The 20,978-nt window shown below is 43.2% G+C and overlaps 1 protein-coding gene across 50 annotated transcripts in view; it reads right to left on the bottom strand.

Annotated features, from left to right (window-relative positions):
• CACNA1C (calcium voltage-gated channel subunit alpha1 C) overlaps positions 1 to 20,978 on the bottom strand; it is a 494,498-nt gene that overhangs the window by 29,787 nt on the left and 443,733 nt on the right. For 39 of the 50 annotated variants that reach the window (XM_080576059.1, XM_080576022.1, XM_080576048.1 and 36 more), the window contains 3 exons: positions 7,571 to 7,603; positions 4,483 to 4,611; positions 860 to 925 (listed from right to left, as the gene is read on the bottom strand). In XM_080576059.1, coding sequence (XP_080432185.1) covers positions 860 to 925; positions 4,483 to 4,611; positions 7,571 to 7,603 — 228 coding nt within the window. The remainder of the gene's footprint in view (positions 1 to 859; positions 926 to 4,482; positions 4,612 to 7,570; positions 7,604 to 20,978) is intronic. The other 11 variants (XM_080576019.1, XM_080576017.1, XM_080576023.1 and 8 more) reach the window with 1 other exon arrangement.

Here is a 20,978-nt window from a genome sequence, read left to right as displayed (position 1 = left end):
GTGAGATGAATTTTGTTACAGATTCTTTCTGAATTGTGAAACTAAGAAGCCTGTCATGTATAAAGGCCTCTGGAAGTAATTATGCCTTGCCTTTCTATAGTTTGGTCTCTCATCCCAGATGGCTGACTTGTCTGAGATCTTTGATTAACACAGAAGTGGAAACTGAAGCTTAGTTTGAAAAGCACAGCAAATGAGGCTAGGACTGTCACAGACTGTGCCTGCATCGCATGCTGTCTTCAGTGGTCTGTATGCAACATCAGTTCCTTGCACAGATGAATGCTCGGGCTGGTTCCAAGTTCATTTTGCAAACTGAATAGGATATTGTATTGATGCAGCTTCCTGAAGAACTGGCACAAACACAGGGTTGGTACGTTGGTTCTGATCCTGTATTTGCCTTCATGGGTGTAAATCAAACGCTGCTCTTTACAACCAAATGGATTTAGGCCAGTGAAAGTGATGCAAGAGAAAAATGAGGTTTGTTCGTTGCAGCATGGCCACAAGCCCACTGAAACAACTCTTCTAAGCCAATGACCAAGGCACTAATTCACCTTTGCCAGAGCTGCTGGGTGTTCCTTTGTGAGCATGGAGGGCTGGCATATTCCTTTTATTGCTTGCATATTGTATTTTGCCATTAAATGGATCGATTTTTTTTTTTTGGTTTTGTTGGAGCGTGTTGTGATCCTTTTGGCAGTGCGTAGGCAGACAATGCATTCCAACCAAGTAGCTGCCTTCTTACCTTGCTTGGAGAAAATGTTCTTGTAAACCTTTATAACCACACATTGATCAGTGACATTATAGATCACCCCCCAAAACTCTATCAGGAGGAGAAAGACACAGTTGAACCTTTAGTATCACTTACCTGCATCCCGATCACAGCGTAGATGAAGAATAGCATCACTATTAAAAGAGCCACATAGGGGAGAGCCTAGAAACGAAAAAAAGAGAGCATCGTGTCTCCACCAAGCCTGGCATTACGGAGCCGGGTTCTTGCTCCTGGCTTTGGGAAAACTGGGCAGACCGACCGAAACGCAGAGTCTGTAATTCATCCAGGTAGCCACTAGATGCCTCTACAGGCCCATATTTGCTTGCCCTCCGCGCCACCACCCTGCTGCCACCCAGCCCAACCAGGCTCCCACTCGCGATGCTGTGGCTCTCTGCCTTTCAAGTCCCTCCTGTCCTTGGCAGTGAGGAAAGCCAGGGTAGAAACTGCGTCCACAGCTGCTTACCATGAGGAGAAAACTATTGTAACTGGTATGAGTCTGTCCCAAATGGCAGTGCCCTTTGACTGTGTTTTTCCTGGATCCAGTCTGGTGAAACTGAAAATGCAACAGCTGCCCAGATCCAAATTCAAGGCTTCTACAATGGCTGGTGCCATCCTAAGTATCTAAATCAGCATCAGCTTTGTCTTCTGCTCAGTGTTAGGTGTCTGTGACGGTGTCTGCAACTCACTAAGTGTCTGTGATCAGCTGTTGAAGAGGAAATGCAGAACCCTGATTTGCAGAGCTGCCTCAGGAGGGAGAGGCCAGTGCAATCAGCAAAGTGTTGAGTGCTATCAGTTTCCTCCACCACTTGCAGGAATCAAGGGCACAGCTCAGGGCCTCGCTGTCTTGGGTCTTTGAGAAGGAATTTTCTACTCTGTTGCTTTCGAAATATAGTGCTCAGGCCAGAGATTTCCAGACCTTACTTCAGAGGCAATGGGCAGATGTATTCATCCTGAGAATGCCAGCACAGTCCCTGGTCTGGATTTTGAACATCCCATTTCATGGAGTATAAAAAACCTACAACATCATTATTATAAAATATGATGTTATTTATACATTTCCAGTTTATGTCTAAATTGACAATTTTCACTGACCACCATGGGGATTTGACTAAGACATGCAGAAATCATCTCAAAGAGATCTGAATATCAAAATGGCCATAATTTAAACCTTTAAACAGTGTCTGTAATAATCATCTCAAGACCCATAGGCAGATTCCTCTGTGTTTTATAGGGTCAGATGAATCTACATGGTTACCCCACAATGCCAGTGGAGATGCACTAGCTCAGAACTGGGCTCCATTCATTCTGTGATGATCTAGTTGGGACTTGATTCACAGAGAACCTCAGTAGAGCTCCCAAGGTAGTGTCCAGACAGGACCTCAAGGACATAACCTTACCAGTTCTGTCTTTCACACAGGGCTTGGAAAAGCGTCTTCCCTCCTGCCCTCCATTTTTTTTCCATGTTTTTCTGCTCAACCTATTGATGCACCTTCCCACTCATGTCAGCTCCTTATTCCCTGTGACTCCTTCAGCTCCCCATCTCCCACATTCCACTATCCTGTCAGTGTCCTCCTCCAGCCCCATCTTTCCCTGGTTTTACCATTCTGTCCTTTTGATTCCCACGGCCTCGCCTTGCCCTCAGCACCCCTCTCACTTCCTACTCCTCCCGCTTGCCAGCCTGCTCTTTGCCGACAGAAACCCTGCCGAGTGTTTTCCCACCACATGCTCCTCTGACCAGTGCTGCAAGCTACATGTAGGGTGTTATGTGCGCAGAGCACGTGGCAATTACGATGGTATCTGAACTCCTGCATGAGTCCATTGCTTATGAGGCTGCCCTGTGTGAACGACATTTCCTGGACACGGGAGAAGAGCTTGTGCCAGACACAGTCTGCAGGGATCCCAGATTTTCATGGTGAGAGTGGCTGAGTTGAGAGCTCTGTGCAGGGGCTATTCTTAGCTACTAAAGCAACCTCCCAGAATCTGCAAGAGGAGGAGCTCTAAGCAGAGAATACCATGTTATAAACAGCTAAAGGCTTTAAAGGGAAAAGACACTTGCTCGCAGTGCTTTTTTATTTTTTATTTTTAATTCCCCCCTGCTGTGGAAGATACCTCCCTTGATACTTTCTCCCACCACCTTTCAACCCTGCCTAAAAGTGACTCTCCAATCAAAGAGGTCTGGAGGTCACTGGAGGGAAGTACCAGGCACTCCCTTTCCCATCCATCTCATCCTCTCCAGCCAAGAGCCCTGGCAAGCTGAGCTCAGGATAAGAGCGAGCTATTGCTAAGGAGGCTGGAGAAGTGCAGGGGGCATGGGGAGGGGAAGCAGGAACTGGAAAGTGTGACTCTGTCCCCTGCATTGGGGATGCTGAGCTGTGCCAAGGGAATCTCATTCCTATGCATGCAGACAAAATGGTTCCCACTGCAGCTGCTCAGATAACCTGAAAGTTAGCAACTGTGTGAGCAATGGAAAAATGGCCACATGATGCAGCTGTGTCAGAAAACTGCTGTGCCATATCAGATCCTTTGGCAGTCAAGGAGTGAGCAAAACGAAAGTCATTTGCACAAGCCCAGTGCTACAGCTACACCTGAGAACTGCACTAGAAAAGGTCCAGATTTGATCCCTGGTGTAAACATGCGCTGCTCCTGCTGACAGACAGAAGTCAGGGTGATCCACAGCACTGCAGGCTCTGGTCTCAGCTTGTGTCATAGCTGGTGAGGTTCCAGTTTTAAAGTATTGGTCAGTTGCTTTCTCATTTGAGTCAATAAAAATGCAATCAACCATTTAAAGCCTGAATCTGAGGGATATGTGGTAGCTGTTTCAAGATTGCTGTGTTGTGCAAATCACTCTTTCATGGTTTTGTACAGTGGTGTGTCCCTACATCTTTGCTCATGTTTAGATCACCATTTGTATTACTGTGCCATCCTTTCCTGATGCCTCCTCCAGATCTGCCCCAGCTCTCGGCCAGGTTGTGCTGGCCCACTGAGTCTGGTTCAAATACTTGCAAAATGCAGGAACATGCCGTGCTTCATCTCTGCCTAGCATTTTTCTGCAGGTTAGTGGCTGGTTTAGAAGCAGTTTTTTTCTAGAAATTAGCTATCTCTTGGTGTTAGTTTCATCTCCAGAGGTGATGATTCTTATCTTGTCTGGATTCCTTTGCCTTCTGCTATCTACTCTGGTACTTCACCTAGCACTGAAATGCACCTGCTGCCAGGGCAAAAGCAGCAGCAATTTAATAATTGTCATTGTTACCAAGGCCAAAGGTTTAGGGCCAAAAAGGTGAAATTCTTCATTGATGAAAACACGGGGGCTACACGCCTATAATATTGACTAGAAAGCCTCAAAACAAGGCTTAATGGAAATTTAATTGAGGCCCTTGCCTTCCCCATAGCTGTGAATTGCACTTAAATAAACAGATATAAAATACAGCTCAAATGAAAAAAAAAAAAAAAAGATTGAATGGTTACAGTCAGACAGTAATTGAGCTGAACAGAACTATCAAGGCGGTTCAGGAAGGTCTCAAGCAATTACTCATGCTTTAAAGATGAAACACATCCACCCTGAGCCCTGTTTACTCGCGGCTCACTCGCGCCATGTGCAGCACTGATGAGCATCCTTTCAGCTCGGGCAGCGGCCACGTCAGTGAAAACCCTCCCCAAGGGGCAACTGAGGGGAAAAAATGAAAGGGTTATGTCCTACTCCAAAACAAGTGAAGGGATACCTGGAAGGACTTGATGAAGGTCCAAAGCAGCGTCCGGATGCCCTCCCCTCGGCTCAGGAGCTTCACAAGACGCATCACGCGGAAGAGTCGGAAGAAGGTGATTGAGATGCGAGAGTTTTCCTCTGCGTTCTGGAAGCCATTGTCACAGAGGCAGGAGTTACAACAGCACGGGAGGAACAAGGGCCCTGGGCCACAGAGGACGCTATGCCGAGAGCTCACTGCACTGTTCCTTGTCCTGGTAATGCTCCCTGGCCTTTTACTGCCCCAGCACGCCAGGGATGGCCGAGGCCGCTCTCTCCTGCCTTCTCTCCCACGGTGGTGAGGCTACCTATAAGGGCTACCAAGGCCATCGGCCTCTCCCTTCAGCTTGCCTGGACTTCTAAGGATCAGGTGTTGATCATGCTCCCTCCTCTGCATTCCCCCTAACACGGGAAAGATGCATTTCTCCTTGGTATTTTACTGGAGGAGAGAGACACTTTCTTTTTGGACCTGCCTTGGATGTTTTACCCCAGCAAGCCCCTGATTCAGCCGCTCTGCTGAACCTGCTGTGGGCACCAGCCACGTGCTGCTTGCTCTGCTGGGATGCAGTAGCAGGTCCCAGGCCTGCTGTGGGGTGCGAAACCCCACCAGGGCCAGCCATGTGCTGCCCCCGACCCCGCAGCCCTGCTGTCCCTGTGCCACCGCGGGCGTGCCGCTGGGGGCTGAGCTGTGGTCACCAGCTCCCGCTGCTCTGCTTCTGGGCCTTTCGCTTTTCTCATGACCCCTTTGTACTTCCCACAGTCTGTGCACTGCCTTTTTTTTTTCTAAAGAGAAAACACAAACGTTTTCTTTTGGCTTCACTGCTACTGTTCAAGCGTGCGGTATTTTTAAATACTATTTTTTTTCTGGCCTGTTTTTTTTCTTTTTTTTTTTTTTCCTCACAGCATCTGCTTTGTCCCTAAGCATTTTCCCTTGGGCTTGCAGCCGGCCCTGACATTCCTCAGACTGCACACATGTGAAGGCAGTCTCCTCCCGAACGCTGAGCTGCCAGCCCGTGTACCTGGGCCTCTGCAGAGGACTCGCTGTCTAGCTCGAGGGGAGGCAAGGCAAAGAAAATGCGATGCTTCCCAGTTCACTAACCCCCTAAAATGCTGTGCGAAGCCTGTGGAGCTGGCGGTTTCTGCTAGGAGCACTGTGGGAATGTAACCTTCTGTCATGTGGGGAGGTAACACTGTCACCCTGCCACTTGACCTGCCTGTGGAGCAACGGAGTGCCCAGAGGCCTCCTTCTGTCCCCACCCAGGCTGCAAAGACCAGAGTTGGAGTCTAAACACCAAAAGAGCAACGTTTCGGAGGAAGAAACAGTGCAGATCACCCCCTGCTGTTAACTACTCACCACTGTGTAAACCAAGAGAGAACAGACCCTTGGGATTTCCTGCCATGGGGCAGCAAAAGCTGCATCTGCCTCTGCATTTCTGATAAAATCTGAGGCACAGAAACTGCCCAGATGTACATTTCTGGAATTAAAGCTCCAGCTGTGCAGATGAGGATGCGTACCTGTGCTGTGAGCGTGCTCCCATTTCCAACCTGGGACGCGCAGGTTTGTGTTCGGCTCCATCTGCCCCGGCTGCATCTCAGGCCTGTCTGCTGATGTGTGTGCCTGTAATACTTCAGGACTGCACTACAGCTGCAGTTTGTCTGTCTATCCATGTGAATCACCAGTGGATATTTTGGGTAGCTTCCTCCAGTCTGCAGCAAAGGCTGACGCTAGCTGCCCACGCAGTAGCGGGGCGAAAAAGATTAGGGGAACAGGCTGTGTCACAGAAAAGCCTGAGTGTTCCCTAAATCTCACATCATTCTTATTTTTCTGACTTGGACAACAGTCTGGAGGCTTCAGTGAACTGGAAGGAATGGTTCTGAGGTAAAGGAGGGAATGTAGCTACCAAGAAATCAAAACTCTTGGCAATTAATAACCTCAGAACTACAGTCCTAGAGGGCTGGCTGTAAGGTCTTTCCCAAGCCTACAGAAGTTTTATGGCCACCTTTTGACTTTCCCTAAGGAGCTAAATTCCAATACTACCTAAAAGAGAATTGAGGTTGAAATTTAAAAATTGTGTGGGCATCACTACTGCCATGGTTGTGACAAAAAAAGAAGTTTTTTCTTATTCTACCTGCTGCTTCTCCTTGTGGGCTTGACCCTTTGGATGGCAGCCAGTTGGGGCATGAGTCTGGACAGATGTTTTAGTATTGCTTTGTCTTTCCTTGCTGAGAGGAGGCAGGAGATGTACACAGAAAACTTCCCATGCCCTCCAAATGTCCTGTGATAGACAAAGTCTACACAGTGGACAAAGTGAAACAAATTCCTCCCTGACACATATCTCTGCAACTCGCTGGCATCAAAACTCTTAGCCAAAAATATTCAGTGATGCCTCAGGAGATTACAGTCATTTTCAAACTAGGTGGCTACACATTAACCACTGTCCCAGTAGCTTACTTTCTCCTGGCTTCCGTCCAGCTTTTTGAAGGCACATCTTTGCCAGAGGAGGGAAGTTCTCCAAGGTGGCAATCAGAGAATGGAGTTACTGCAGCGCTGTTGGTGTAGCTTAGGAACAGCCTTGTACACCAAAGCAGCATAATTTGTGTGTGCCATTGCACAGCTTATTCTTATTTGTGCAAAGTATGAACTCAAATGTTACATTGACAACATCTCATTGAAAAGGAGCTTTGAAGTTCCAGTCCTTTCTAGTCTGTAAGCTTGGATGTGAAATCGCATTGCAAACTCATTCAGCATCACATTGGTCGTGATGTAGTGTGTTGCTAACAAGAAATCTTACCAGGTCTGGTTCTCTCTTGGTGATTCATTAGAAGGCAGAACGACAGTTAACTTGACCAAAGGAAAGCTCAGGATGCACAAGAAGTACACATGTGCAGCATATTCACAGCTCATGTGAACACCAGACTCAAACACCAATACACAACATGGCAGCTTCATGCACAAATAACTAGGCTGGGCTTGGAGAGAGAACTCGTGATTGGGGGAAGAGAATAAAGGAGTGTGTTAGAAAGAGTGTCACAGAAGCTGGGAGGGTGGTCTGTATTTTTGGTCTTACCATAGAGGAAGAACATTGGGTATGTTCAGCTGGCTTTAAAGAAAGGCAGACAGAAATAAGCTGTAATAAGTCTCCAATCAAGAGCCCTAGTAAACTAGGTCTTGGCTAACACAGGAGCAACAAAATGGCAGAAGAGGGCAAAAGGGAATGTGAAAGAAATGCACAAGAGGCTGGGCTCATTTCCCTGGGATGCCCAGGATCAAAGCTGGCCGTGGCATTAGTAGGTACAACTCCCACTGAATTCAGTGACGTGAGCTGTATCCACTAATACCACACATGAATTTGACCCAGTATCTTCTGAGCGCTAGACATCCTGGAATCCAGGCAGTGGAGGCACTTATACTGTTAAAATGTTTCTTGTATCACTACTACCAAGTTCAGTACAGGGGTTGATTTAGCTCCTCAGTTCAGATCCAGGCAATGCCTGCATAGGGAGCAGCCAGCTTCTAGTGCATCAATCTGATCTGTAAACCCATAATATCCTGGTACTAAAGCAACACTTTCTATTTATATACCCCTATTCCTCTACACATTGTTCTGGGTGATTACATTGTTGTTACTAAGAAAATGGGCTGGGACAGTGTAATCAGCTCTTGGCAACCCTTCAATACCCACCACTGGCTGTGGAAAGTGTGTTGGTAAAGCTGGTTAGCGTGCTCTACCTTCACCCACCTCACACCAAAGCTCCAGGGACCCATTGGATGCATCCTTTGAGGCCAAGCGGAGCTGAACTGAGCCCCAGTCATCCCTGGAAGGGTCTAGTTGCTGCAAACACTCTGCCTGACACTCCCTGATCAACTTCTGGGGCCACTTCCACTACTGAAAGCAATTATTAAAAACGCCCAAGGCAGCAAATACCTTTAAGTTTAAAAAGCAGAATTGAAAATTAAATAAAGGCAATGTCATCAGGAGTCCTTCAGTTCAATGGTAGTGTAATCCTTCAGGCTTAAACCTCAGTCATATGCCAAACTGGTCTGACATTACTTGTGACTACGCTACCAAAGCTGAAACTGATGTACTCCTGCCAATGGGAAAAATCACTTCTAGTGCCATGAAGGACTCCCGCAGTGTGCTTCTGCTCTCCAAGGACACTGTACTAACTAAGCTGGCACTGTACTACCTAAATAAAAACTGTATGTTGGATGGCTAGCCTATTTGGTGATATAGGTAAATGAGACCAGTTAAAAGCCCAAGCTATTCCTAACCATGCAATATTTGTTTGGATTAACTCATTGGTTGGTAGTGTCAGCTTCCATTGGTTTTATCCTCCTCTTTCATGTGTTTGCTCTTATGCTTTCTTTTCAGAAGAAACTTTCAGGCAAGTGTTGGCTTGAATACCAAGTAAAGGAGCAGTGTCCATAGGCATGTTTCTTACAGATTTTGATTTTGTGTTGCTGGGCAAACCTCTCCTTTCCATCAGTGTGTTTCTCTGCCCCATCTCCCTTCCTCTTTCTATGAGTTTTGCCAATCACCTTTTCTAACAAAGGAGGATCCTTATTCTGCTGGTTTCTGCTTTCCTGGTACAAGGTACAAAGCTCCTTCAAGCTGACTGAAGGAAGTCAAACATTTTTCAGCACCTTTCAAGATTCAGGATCTTTCCTGGCTGACAACGTCAGTGTATCTGTGACCGATTGTTTGAAGAAGTCTTGTAAGTTACTGTGGAATACTATACCTTAATTGTCACTTTGATATTCTTAGTATTTCATCAGAAAGGGAGGATAATAGTAATGTAACAGTAAAAAAAATCTGTATAAAACAATATGTCTGTGTAATGAGCTAAGATGACACTGTTGATATGAGATGCTCAACTTGGAGCAGTTGGCAACATGTTGAAAAACTAGGAACCACTGTTAATCTTTGGCACTGCTAAGAAAGGGAAGTAGAGGTTGACTTACTCCACTCTTATTCCCTTAATTAACTGGCCTATATTTCAAGATGGGTCAGATATGTAGCATATTATATCACTACCTACAATAAAGGCTCAAAAGCAGTACAGGAAAGTTTCTGCTAATGTTGGCAGGTGATAGCTGTACAAAGTCAAGCAAAATGGGCAGAGGTTCTCGATGTGCTTGTGCTCATACAGTATTTTGTCCATGAGTACATGGGGGTGAGGGGAATCAATCCCCACTTGTGGGTTGCTGAATACATTTTCTGATGTCCACAGTAGTCTGAAAGAGGAGCCAAGTCCTTACATTTTCCATGAGTGCCAAAGAGTCACCATTCAGACCTGAGCACAGCTATCTGGGAACTTCTTACTGGGACTTTAAAGTGTGGCCATTCCTAATGATAATACAGAGAGCTATTGCTAGATTTTCTGAGAATTTGTAACATTGCAAATGATGAGGGTATGCTAATTTAAGGACAAGGACAGGCACCTGGCACCTGAGAACTTGTAGGTCACATTTGTTCACAGGGATAGAGACATGGTGATAGGTACTTGGATTTGAAGTCGGTGTCCATTGTCCACCTGAAGTGGACAGGATTCCATTTTTACAAATCTCAGGACAATGTACAGAAGCAAATCCTCATCTGTTTATTATATTTGAAGGAGGCTTTATAGAAGCAATACCACTTAACAGAAGGTGGCTTTGGCTGTACTGTTTTACTTGCAATCACCTCTTCCTCTGCATGTGGTTCAATCTGCCAAGGAAATTCACCTATTCTACCCTGTTCTTGTCATTTGGGGCACGAGTAGCATGCACAAAACTGAATTAAGAAAAGGCAACAACAATAACAGTGAGATCAGCCAAGAGATGACGCTCTGAGGAATTTCTATCATAGAGGAAAGGGACCTGAAGTATATGTCACAAACACATCCAGGGACATGGTAAGACTGATATAGAAGGGGACCTACAGGTTAAGATGGGTAAGAGGAGAAATATCTGAGGAAGGATAGTTCTGTTTTTTTTTTTTTTTTTTAAATTTTTTATGTTACCATATTTAAAAAGGTAACAGATATTAAGGAGCAGAAGAGGTCAAGAAACAGAGAAGCAGGTACTAGAAGCCAAAGTAGAGATTGAGTAGGACAGTGACTGAGGGATCCCTGAAGCATGTCTGGAAAGCTCCTCAGGTTATTGTTGCTCATATGTACCTCATTTTAACTATGCTCAGTGTGTGTCAGAGCACACACGGACACACTGTGTGAGCTGCTGCTCACCTGTTCACATCGTTAAAGCTCCTGCAGGCACAAAAATGAAAGGTACAGCTTATGCCTATCATGAATTCAGGATCCCAGGTAAGGAGGTTTCCAGGAAAGAAGACATGCTTATTCAAGAGACAGATACTTAAAACCTCAGAGGACACAGCTCAGAATAAGGTAACTGTTTTGTCTTCCTGCCAGTCTTGCTCTCTGGTTAACCAATAAAGAGTGCTCCACCTGGGCAGGTGGGAGTGAGTCTTACTGGTGGCTACTCCCAAAGAACATACCACCTCCAATTGGGTACAGGGACCATCAGTCTCCTGAATATCTACACTGACTCACATATGAGTCATATCTGGTCATGCCACCAAGTCAAGGAAATATTGCTTAACAGAGGTAAGAGGACTGCTGTGTTTAGGGGCTTTCCAGATGCTGAATATAACACAAATGTTTTGAAAAATAGGAGAGGATAACATTTGCACTTCAGGAGATCCAATTTCAATGTTTTAAGGGTGACGTATAACAGTCAATATTGTACTACAAAATGCTGTTCTGTAATCCATTTTGAAATTCTGAAAATTTTTGAGAAGGGATAACTTGACCATTCAGAGCCATAAAGGCAGAAGCCAAAAGCAAAAAGACCAAAGCAAAAACAAAAGCAAAAAGACCAAAGACTGTACCATCGTGGTGTTATTGAATTCCCTTGAAATAGCCATGACTTAGAATATCTTCTGGATAGATCAAGATTTGGAAGATAATAATAAGGTGAGTTAATAAACTCAAATGAAATTTTCAGTAGAAAAATCCTGAGAAGAGGCATAAATCTCTCCTTGTCCCTGTGGAACACTAGAGATGGAGGACCAATTTGAGAGGTTTGAGCTCCCTGTTTTTTTTTTTTTTTTTGGCTGGTTTGCTGACAAATACAGGTCTTTTCAGAGAAACAGAACCTAGAAAAAGGGAAGGTGCACTAGGTTGGTAATTAATAAATCCAAGGAGGCTCATTAAATGCTCAGTAAGTATGTTTCAGTACTTGTAGGAGCCTGACTATCATTGGGATGACAGGCAGGTGGCATTCCTGTTACCAGCACTGTTGACGGTATTGATTTTTTACACCATAGGACAAACTGAATCTATTGAGCACAGTCGCAGTCTATGCTACGAAGTCCATGATGAATATCCTCCCAGCTTTGAGGAGTAAAACTTCCTACTTTCCAGTAAGACTCATTCTATGTGGGAAGGAATCCCCTTTTTTGTAATTTTTGTAATCCCCTGCAAGGCAGAATCCAACGTTAGGCCTGGCTTGATCTAGGGAACCCATAAGCAACTTGAATGCAGTTACTATTGCTTTGTTTGCCACAGTTGTCTCAGTCAACACAGTGCTATAATGGCCACATCCTGATGTTGCCTGGTAGCCTTAGATCTGAAGAGATGAGAGGAAATCTGTTTAAGACTTTAGCACGATGATATGATAGAGCATCGTCATATGCCTCAAGAAAACAAGTTGGTCAGATGCTTACGTTGCCTTCTGTGACCAACAATTGCTAATGGGATTTTTCCATTGAGGAAAGCATAGCTTGTGGATGAAGCTCCTAAGAGACCACTTGCAGTAGCTGCTTGTTGGTGACAGTTGTCTCCTGTTTCCTTGATTGGTGTTGATGATTGAAGAATGAAAAGTTACCCATGAAGATGCTGTATCTGTTGGAAGCTTGTCCATTGGTTCTTCAATGAGGAAGGGGGTGATAGGTGATTACCTCTTGTTTTTTTCTACTTATTGCAGGAAGGATGCCTCTGAGAATATGCACTGTAGAGTTCACGTGAGCAGGCTGCAGTGCTGTGTAACTCATTTGCCATTCTAGGATATCAGTCTTTTCGCACTCGAGTTCTTTGTATCTTGAAGTCCTCCAAGACTGCTGCCTACCATAGCCATACTGCAGCTGTGACATTCTTGGACACAAGGTGAACATGACCACATCATACAAACATGGATAAGATTTTGAGGGAATTAAAAGCAGTTTCATTAGGAACAGCTGGTGGGCAACAGCGCTTTGATTTTGTTGCTACAGGGAGTGAGAAAGAACTGAAGGATTGTTTCAGATGGTTGGCTACTTTTATCTTGACTGGGTGTAGAGGCCACAAATAGGGCAACTGCAAGCCAACAGCACTGCTATTCTGGGGATTTTTTTTTGACTCATGTGGGTCACTTACAAGCAGAGACAGGATCTGCAAGGCCATGAGCTTCAAGAAGAACAAGAATTTACTAGGCTACAGGAGAAAGAGAGATTTAGAATTTATCAGTGCCACGGAGATGTGATTAAAGACAAGCCACTAGACTTTGTCTTGTGTTTGTAGTGTCAAAAGGCTGAAGGACCTCAGGAGGCTGAGTAACACAAGTCTTTGTGGAGAGAGAGAAAAAGTTAGGGTTTCAAAACAAGCTGGCTGCTGGCAGTACACCGTGGAGTTACCACAACCCCCCCAGAGTCATCTGTCTGCCACTGCTGTGTGTGGTTTTATTAACAAACACTCTAGAGATAAACTACCTGCCACCAAAGTCTGTGAAGTTATTATAAGGCCAGGCAGAAATGTATCTGGTATTTCTCTGACAAGGAATACTATTGGATTGCAGATGGCATAATTCTCGGTTCCCACAACCTTACAGTGAAACCAAATTATTAGCTGGAAAAAAAAAAAAACAGGCAAGCTGTTCAAATGCTGCATTCTTCCATTAAGTGTGCATTTCTTTGAGAATTTCTGGGAATATTTTGAATAAAACTAGACAGAATTATTTTCTTTGCTACAAAAATATTTTCTGTTAGAAAAATGCCGATGCTGAAAGTGAAATGTTCTGTAGAAACATGTCAATTTTGAAAAAAAAACCACATTTCAGAAATGTTAGTAAGACTGCAATCTCACATTTTATCCTCGCACATTTCAATTTGAGTTTTCATTTCAATTAGAAATGTTATATAACTATGAAAATAATCAATCCTGGACTGAACTGTTTTTACTTTACTGAAACAAATGTTTTGATTTTCCCCGTCTATTTCTGATGGAATGTTCTTTTACTGGAAATCTTGTAATTTTTCATTTGTATTCTATTTTAAAACAGAAAAGCGTATTAGAATTACAAGGAGATTTTGTGAAACAAACAAAAAAAAATCAAGCCTCCTCATAGCTCTAATTTGGGTGAAGCAACAGAGGGTTTTTGGATAATTTCCATAAGTTGAAGTTTGGTTTTAGCATCTATTGGAAAAGGGCACCATCTTACAGGAAAACAGGGAGTCATAGTGTATGACACTGCCTTTACTGGGGCAAATGGTGAACACCTTGCTGATTTCCCTGGGAAAAGCAAAGTAACGGGCTTCAGACATCTCTGCAGAAGAGACTAAGATCTCTTGCACTAGGGGATTAATTTTTTCTTTGGTACAATGTGGGAATTAGGAAAAAGATGACATCTGCAATGAAGGTTATCATTACATTTCTGCTGGCACTAAACCATGTGGGTCAATACTCATACAGGGCTAGTTCATGCAAATACAACTATATTATAGTTTCCACAAAACCTCAGATCTTGGGGAAGATATTAGCATCTCCAAGTGAACAAAAGCCTATTCCAAAAATAGTTAATAAGTTCAAGGTAACTTTTACAGCAAGCGAGTCTTGCAGCTATTGTGTGTGTTTTTTTTCTTTCCTTCATTTCCTATGTATTCTAAGATTTTGAAATTCTAGAGCTTGCTTTTCTAATTAGCTTCAAATATGCAAATCATACCAATTTGAATAGCTTATTAATTAATTTCATATATATATCCATGAAATTGTGAGACAGTAATCTTATGGTTTCAAGTGCTTAAGGTAAATATAAGGGAAGTCAATTGCATTAATTTGGTTATGCAAATTACCTTAGATTGACAATTACTGGACCGTTAATGAAAGAGTCCCTTTTTATACAGCTGAAAGCTCTATTTTTTTCATGACTTTCAGAGGAAAAGCAGAACAATTGGTAAAGTATGTCTATGCAAATTATTCTTAATTTTCAGGATGTTTTAATAATCCTTCTCATTAGCTCTGGGTAAATGATGAGTTCAAGTCTTATGGTAATTAGGCCTAGGGGGTTGTTCCTGAGAAACAAGTAGATATTAAACACTGTCAGAGATGCAGTGCTCATCTCCAGGCACTAGGACTGGTCTGACTCGGAGAGGCAGGTGCGGCTTGCCTGTGTATTGTTATTTGCATTTTGTGGGACAGGTAGTCAAAGAAAGGCCTAGAACATACAGATAATGAAGGCTCCGAAGATAGTGAGCCATGAAAATAAATGTTGAAAGGCCAGCTGTGTGCAGGACTTTTTACTTTTCACTTTAAAGGTGGAGTGATTTAAAAATTTTTCCAGTATGAATATCAGCTGAGGAGAGGTTTTGCTGATCTGAACACCATGGCCAGGTGCCATGTTTGACAGAGTGGACTTTTCCCATTCTTTGCATTTGCCCCATCCTTGATTCACGGGACGAGGGTTTCCATGGAAGGCAGTGAGGCTGTCCCAGCCCAGAGCAGACTGAGGGGGATGACCTTGGGAGCAGACCAGACCACTGAGCAAGACGGAGACAATGCAAGTGTGAAAACATGGAGTTCACAGGTCTCCAGCTTTCCTCTGCTCCATTACCATCAATGCCAATGGTTTCCTCATTGCTGTTTCTAAGTAGTCCAGTGGGTCTCACTATCTTTCCTATGGCAAAATTAACATGGCTTTTAAACACCAAATTTATCACTCTGATGGAAAGGACGGTCTTCTTTTCCTGCACCTCTTTAGGAAGATCTATGTTCTCTCTTACATTGATCCTTTTTCTCTTTCTTTTTCTTTTTCATTGTCTGGGAGAGAGGAAGGAAAATCTGAGGCTGTTACTCCACACGGAGCACAGCCTGGTTCTGGTTTTGACTCATTCCTAAGGACAGTTCATTTTATCTCCAGGTTCTCCCATCCCAAACACCCAGATAAATCCATCACCTCATCTTCTTTGTAGCAGTGCTGTGAAAGCACCGCTGCTCTAGAGGGCTGCAAGTAGAGAGAGGACTTTCTGACATGGCTTGTCTGCTAAGGGTCTTGTAAGACCATGCCACTGATTTTGATCTTGAACTGAAAAAGAAAAGACTGTTCAAAGCATTCGTACCAGTCTTAGCTACTTTAAAGAGATGCTGTTGTGTACTGTAAAAGATGTGGCCTTTTCCATTCCTCATACGTCTTCCCTTGGAAAGGGTAATAGCAGCAGAGTTCTTCTCTGAGATGAATTTGCTGAGGAGCTTTCCTTGTCTCCAACACCTTGTGACACTCCACAGCATTGAAAACATGCATATCATCTACTGACTTCGTATTCCTTGGGGGATGATGATCTGATGAATTAAGCAAATTCCTAAAAGCATGTCCATCTTCTGTCACAGCTGTGCTTGTCTTCAGTGCATTCAGCATTTGAGCCACTTCTTCTACAGCTATTTGTTAATTATTTATTTATTAGCTGATAGGATTGCATGGTGTGGGAAGAGGATTAGGAAGAAGAAATGATGAAGAACAGATTGAAACTTGACGCCTTCTGCATAATGGTGTCATGGGGGTTTCTCTGGGCAGCCTCAACTGCAGATGGCAGAAAGGAGGAGACCTTCATGGTCTCCATCTGTGAAAAGGTTTGCTGGAAGCTCAGTATGAAGGGTTGGTTTACTGAGGTGTGCTTGGCAGGAATGCATGAATCCAGTCAGCTGCATCTTTACAACTCCTGTGCAACTGATGGAGAATTACACCGATGGTGTTAAGGCCAGAAGCAGACCTGTGGTTTGCAGCAAAATCTCCAGTTCCTTCATATGGTAACTCTTCCGTGCACTAATGGAGACAGATGCAGACTAGATCATGAGTAGGTTTTCCTGAAGAGGAAGGCAGACAGTCTACCAGCTCCAAGACTCTGCATTGTTGCCAGGATCCTTCCTTTGGCAAGCCCACAGGCTCTTGGGCAGGGTGAAAATGAATGACCAAGTTATGCTCTGATGAATGTGCTGAAAGAAACTGCACATCCCATTGACACCAGGAGAAAACCCAATCCACCTTTGTTCAAATGCAACAGGACTGTGCATTGCAAGAGGCAGTGGATACAGGTGAAAGGGCAGCCCCTGTTACTTCTGAGTAACAAATCTCTGCTCAAGGGATGCTGGCCAGAGACACCAGCAGCCCAAAGAAACACCAGCAGCCCAAAGAGAGAGTTTGTTATGGACCATTTTCATTTGAGATTTGTAGCAGTTAGTATTTAATTCACAGGCTGTGCCTTTTCATTGCCTTTTCAATTAGAAAGTTATTTAATGTTGATGCAGAACATGCAATTTCCTAGAAATGTGGTGCTTTCAGAGGCATACTGGATCTCTGTATGTTAATGTGTGATACAATAGAGCCTGTGAACCATTCTGGGATTGGAAATGCCAATCACAGGCATTATCAGAGCATTTTAGAAGTGGTCATATGGAGATTGCAGCTAGCTGTTACAAAACTACTGAGAAACATTTTTTGTTCTGCACCTCTTTCCAAGAATAGATGATTATTGATTTTATGAATTTGTCAGTTAAAAAAAAATAGTAGGGATGGTTTGGATGAAATGCAATGCTCACTGTATGTGATTTACTATGTTCAAGTCTGAGCAAACTGATGAGACTCAAAATCCCTAGCTCCAAATATCAATTTGTTTCAGTGTCTTTGTATTAACAAGTGCTCCTTTACTGCTGAGGCATCTTTGCCTTCATGTCTGTTCAGCTTAGGAAAAGAAGACACTTGAACTGGCTTTGGGTGAAGCAGATTTTCTTCTAGTCACTCAGACAAGGCTCAGCAGATAGCACCGATGACTGGCATCTCCCAGTTTAAAAATGGATTTTGAGACAAAAGACTGGGATGGGACCAGCTGGGATGTACCACTGCTCTGCGACATGGTCAGTTTTACTAGTAATTAGAGCCAGACACACATTTTTGGCTATCAGTCTGCTGACCATAAGCAGCAACCCAGTGTAAACAGCTAGGTCATCTGGATGCAGCTGGGAATGGGTCCCATTTAGCAGATGTCTAGGAAGATATATAAAGCAGAAGTCATTTTGCTGGCATGTTGTGCCAGACAGTCCCCATGAAGAACAGACCAGTGAGGGAAGGTAAGAGCACAGCTATTTTAAAAACAGTTGTCTAGTGAGAAATAAAAAAACAACACCACCCTTATGTTTGTCTGGTTGGTACATATGAGCATGCAGGGAGGGGTGTTGGAGCTAAAAGAGCGTTATATTGTCTACATTAGAAAGAGTAAAACTAGTTTAGGTATGTTTACCTTCGATTACAAATCTGGCTGGGAGGTCACATTCTCCTGCCTACCAGCCAAAAAGCACAGTGACAGCTTTGTATAATGGGAACCTCAAAAATTCCTGTTGATCTGGGCATTAGGGTGTGCAGAATAGTACCCATCACCATGCTGAACTGCTGCCACGTGCCTGGCACAAAAACCCTCACAAGGAGCAACAGCCTCTCTCCTCTGGACTGATCGTATCTTGGCTGAAGAAAAACAGGGAAAATCACTGTTACTGTAGGCAGAGAGGAACTAATTACTGCCTTAATGAAAACTAATCCCAGTGCTCCTGAGAATGGGAAACATGATCTCTGCTACCCAACATTTTACCTAAATCTGGGAAAGTAGCTGGGTAAAAGATGAGGGAAAAGAGAAAGTTAAAGAGGAAAACACATAAAGTGTTGTTTTTTTTTTTTTTTTTTTTTTTTCCCTTCTCCCATCACCTTTGCTGCTTTCATTGCAACTGGCAGTGCAATCTGGAACCAGTTAGCAGATCTCTAGCTATGCATAATAGTAAGAGATAGTGCACGCAATGAGGTCTTGGAGAACTGATGTTAAAAGCTCTTGTAAATTGGATGAAAACCAGAAGCTTTTACAGCAAAATTGAATGAGTAAAATACAGGGGATTGTGCAGCCTTTAGTACTGCAATCTATATATGCAGATCAGCAATGCTGAAAAATTCCTCGGGTGTTCTAAGCAAAGTAGGTTTTAGAAGAAGGAGAATAAAATGCCAGAAAGCATCTTTCACTGCTTCAAGAAATTGCCTTAGATGAGAAAACTAGCTGGGTCTGAACCCAGCCAAGCACCTTTTTGAACATCTAGCTTATGGTGCTTATAACATGAGTATACTAAGAGATGATCTAAGGAGTCAGAGATTTTCTGTGGTTTCACAGAAAGATACAATGTCTATGAGAGTTCAGGCAAAGTTAAAAGAAACGTCTACGCAAAAGGAATGATTTATCCTGGCTAGCAAACCAACGGAAAATATAACGAGTTTGGGGTAGTTTTAATGTTATTTACTATTTTTTTCTTTTGAACATTTTAACTAGCTTTGTAGAAAAACATACTGGCATTAAAAGGAAAATGAAATATAAGCATATCATATTGCAAATGTTGATACCAGAATATTGTAGATTTTTTTTAAAGTGATGTGATAGAAAAATTACAAGAAAAGATAAATATTGGTCAGAAAATCTGGATATAGCTTTTTAAAGAGCTCTTTATACTTAAATACATGTGCCACACACTTATGTCACCATTGAGCCAACAGAGGACAAGGCCTCTAGTACTTTGTGTTCCACCATTAGCTATTATTGCTATTGTAACACTAACTTGCAGTCAAATATGAACTCAGGACTCCTTCCCTAAAAGCTTTAAAACCCACAAATGTTTTGAGTATGTGAAAGCCTGCAGTAATTAAAAGCATGACCCAGTCCCCAGTGCAGACAATGAGACATGATGCCCCACCATTTTAAAGTGAGCTCTGAACATTTTCACTCAGAAAGATTCCAGACAGGATTGTGCATCAGGCCTTACAACTATAGGGCTATCTAACTTTCCTTTTACTGCTTTTACATTTAGGTTACAAGGATTTGTCCTCCTATGTTCTGTATCTTCTGTTTCTCATATTTTAATTAACTAGCTTGTGTGTGGTTATATTTACACAGCAAGGCAAACTTAATTTTATGCTGCTCTTATAAGCAGCATTAAAATATGTCCTGATTATTCCATCTACCTGGAATAATGTTTAAAGCAAGTATAACTAGAAGTTTTGTGGAAATCACAGTATCAAGGTATTTCCTCAAAACTGGGCCATAAGGAGAGTCTTTCAAAGTGGGAACTACATGCTTTATTCTTGTTGTGCATTGCTAAGATTGGTAGTCACTAGTAACAGCTTGAATACTCAGGTAAACTGAGGAAGGAGCCATTGGCATTCGTTACTCCCTTTTCTACAAAAAACTCACACATATTTATCTTTTTGCCCATATTTCACATATATATATTTTTTTTAAACAGAAGTTATGCAGTTACCAAAAGCAGTCTTTTGAAGGGGCAAATCATATTATAAACTCTGGAAATGCACTCAGAATACCAACATTTTTTAAACCAAAGAAAAAAAAAAAAAGGCCCCATGTTCATGACAAAAATACATAAATAAAAACAAAATAACCTTGTTGAAACATGGTTGTGGTCAGACAGTCTCACCATGCTTCTTTCTCACCAACACAGGGTGAAAAACATGCACTGGAATTGTTGGCTAGACATGGAAGGTGGTCAAATTTTAATTGATGTAAGTCTAATTTAGGGAAGAGCTGAGGGCACCTTTCCTGATGCTCACCGGAGGCAAAACAAAGCATTGTGCACCAGCATTTGCCACTGCTACAGCTCACAACCATGCTTCAACCTGGCTTCCTACACAGAGAAACTGGGGCCACAGTGGTGTGTTACCTGCATTACTCCAGTGATAAAGAACACCACCAGACATTTAGAAAGGCAAACCCAATCCCCCCACCCCCAATCCATTTTATCAGTAGTTTTCCCCAAAAGAAAACAGGTCATATATACATACATATACACGCACACAGGGATAGCTCAGGACTACATACAACTTCTAGGATGGCAGCAGTAAGGGTATGACAACACGGATGTCAAAAGAAGCCGCTGTGCTTCTCCAGCCCTTTGCTACATAATTTGGAGGCCTCTGCTACCCATATGGCATTTGGGAAAGAGAGAGAGGGAAGGAGAGAGGGAAGGAGATCTTTCTGCCTTTTCCAGAAGGCAAATGAACTTGCAGGTTCTAGGAACTGCAAAGGTTTGTGTCTGGTGGCAGCTGACGGCCAAAATCTGAGCAGCAAAGGGCGTGGAAGCGAAGAGAACCAGACAGGCAGAGACAGAAAGACAGACAGACAGACGCAGCGACAG

The sequence above is a fragment of the Anser brachyrhynchus genome (genome assembly GCF_964034855.1).
Source record: "Anser brachyrhynchus genome assembly, chromosome: 1".
Lineage (NCBI taxonomy): Eukaryota > Metazoa > Chordata > Aves > Anseriformes > Anatidae > Anser > Anser brachyrhynchus.
Note: the sequence above shows the minus strand (reverse complement) of the source record. Positions and strands in the feature narration are given on the sequence as shown.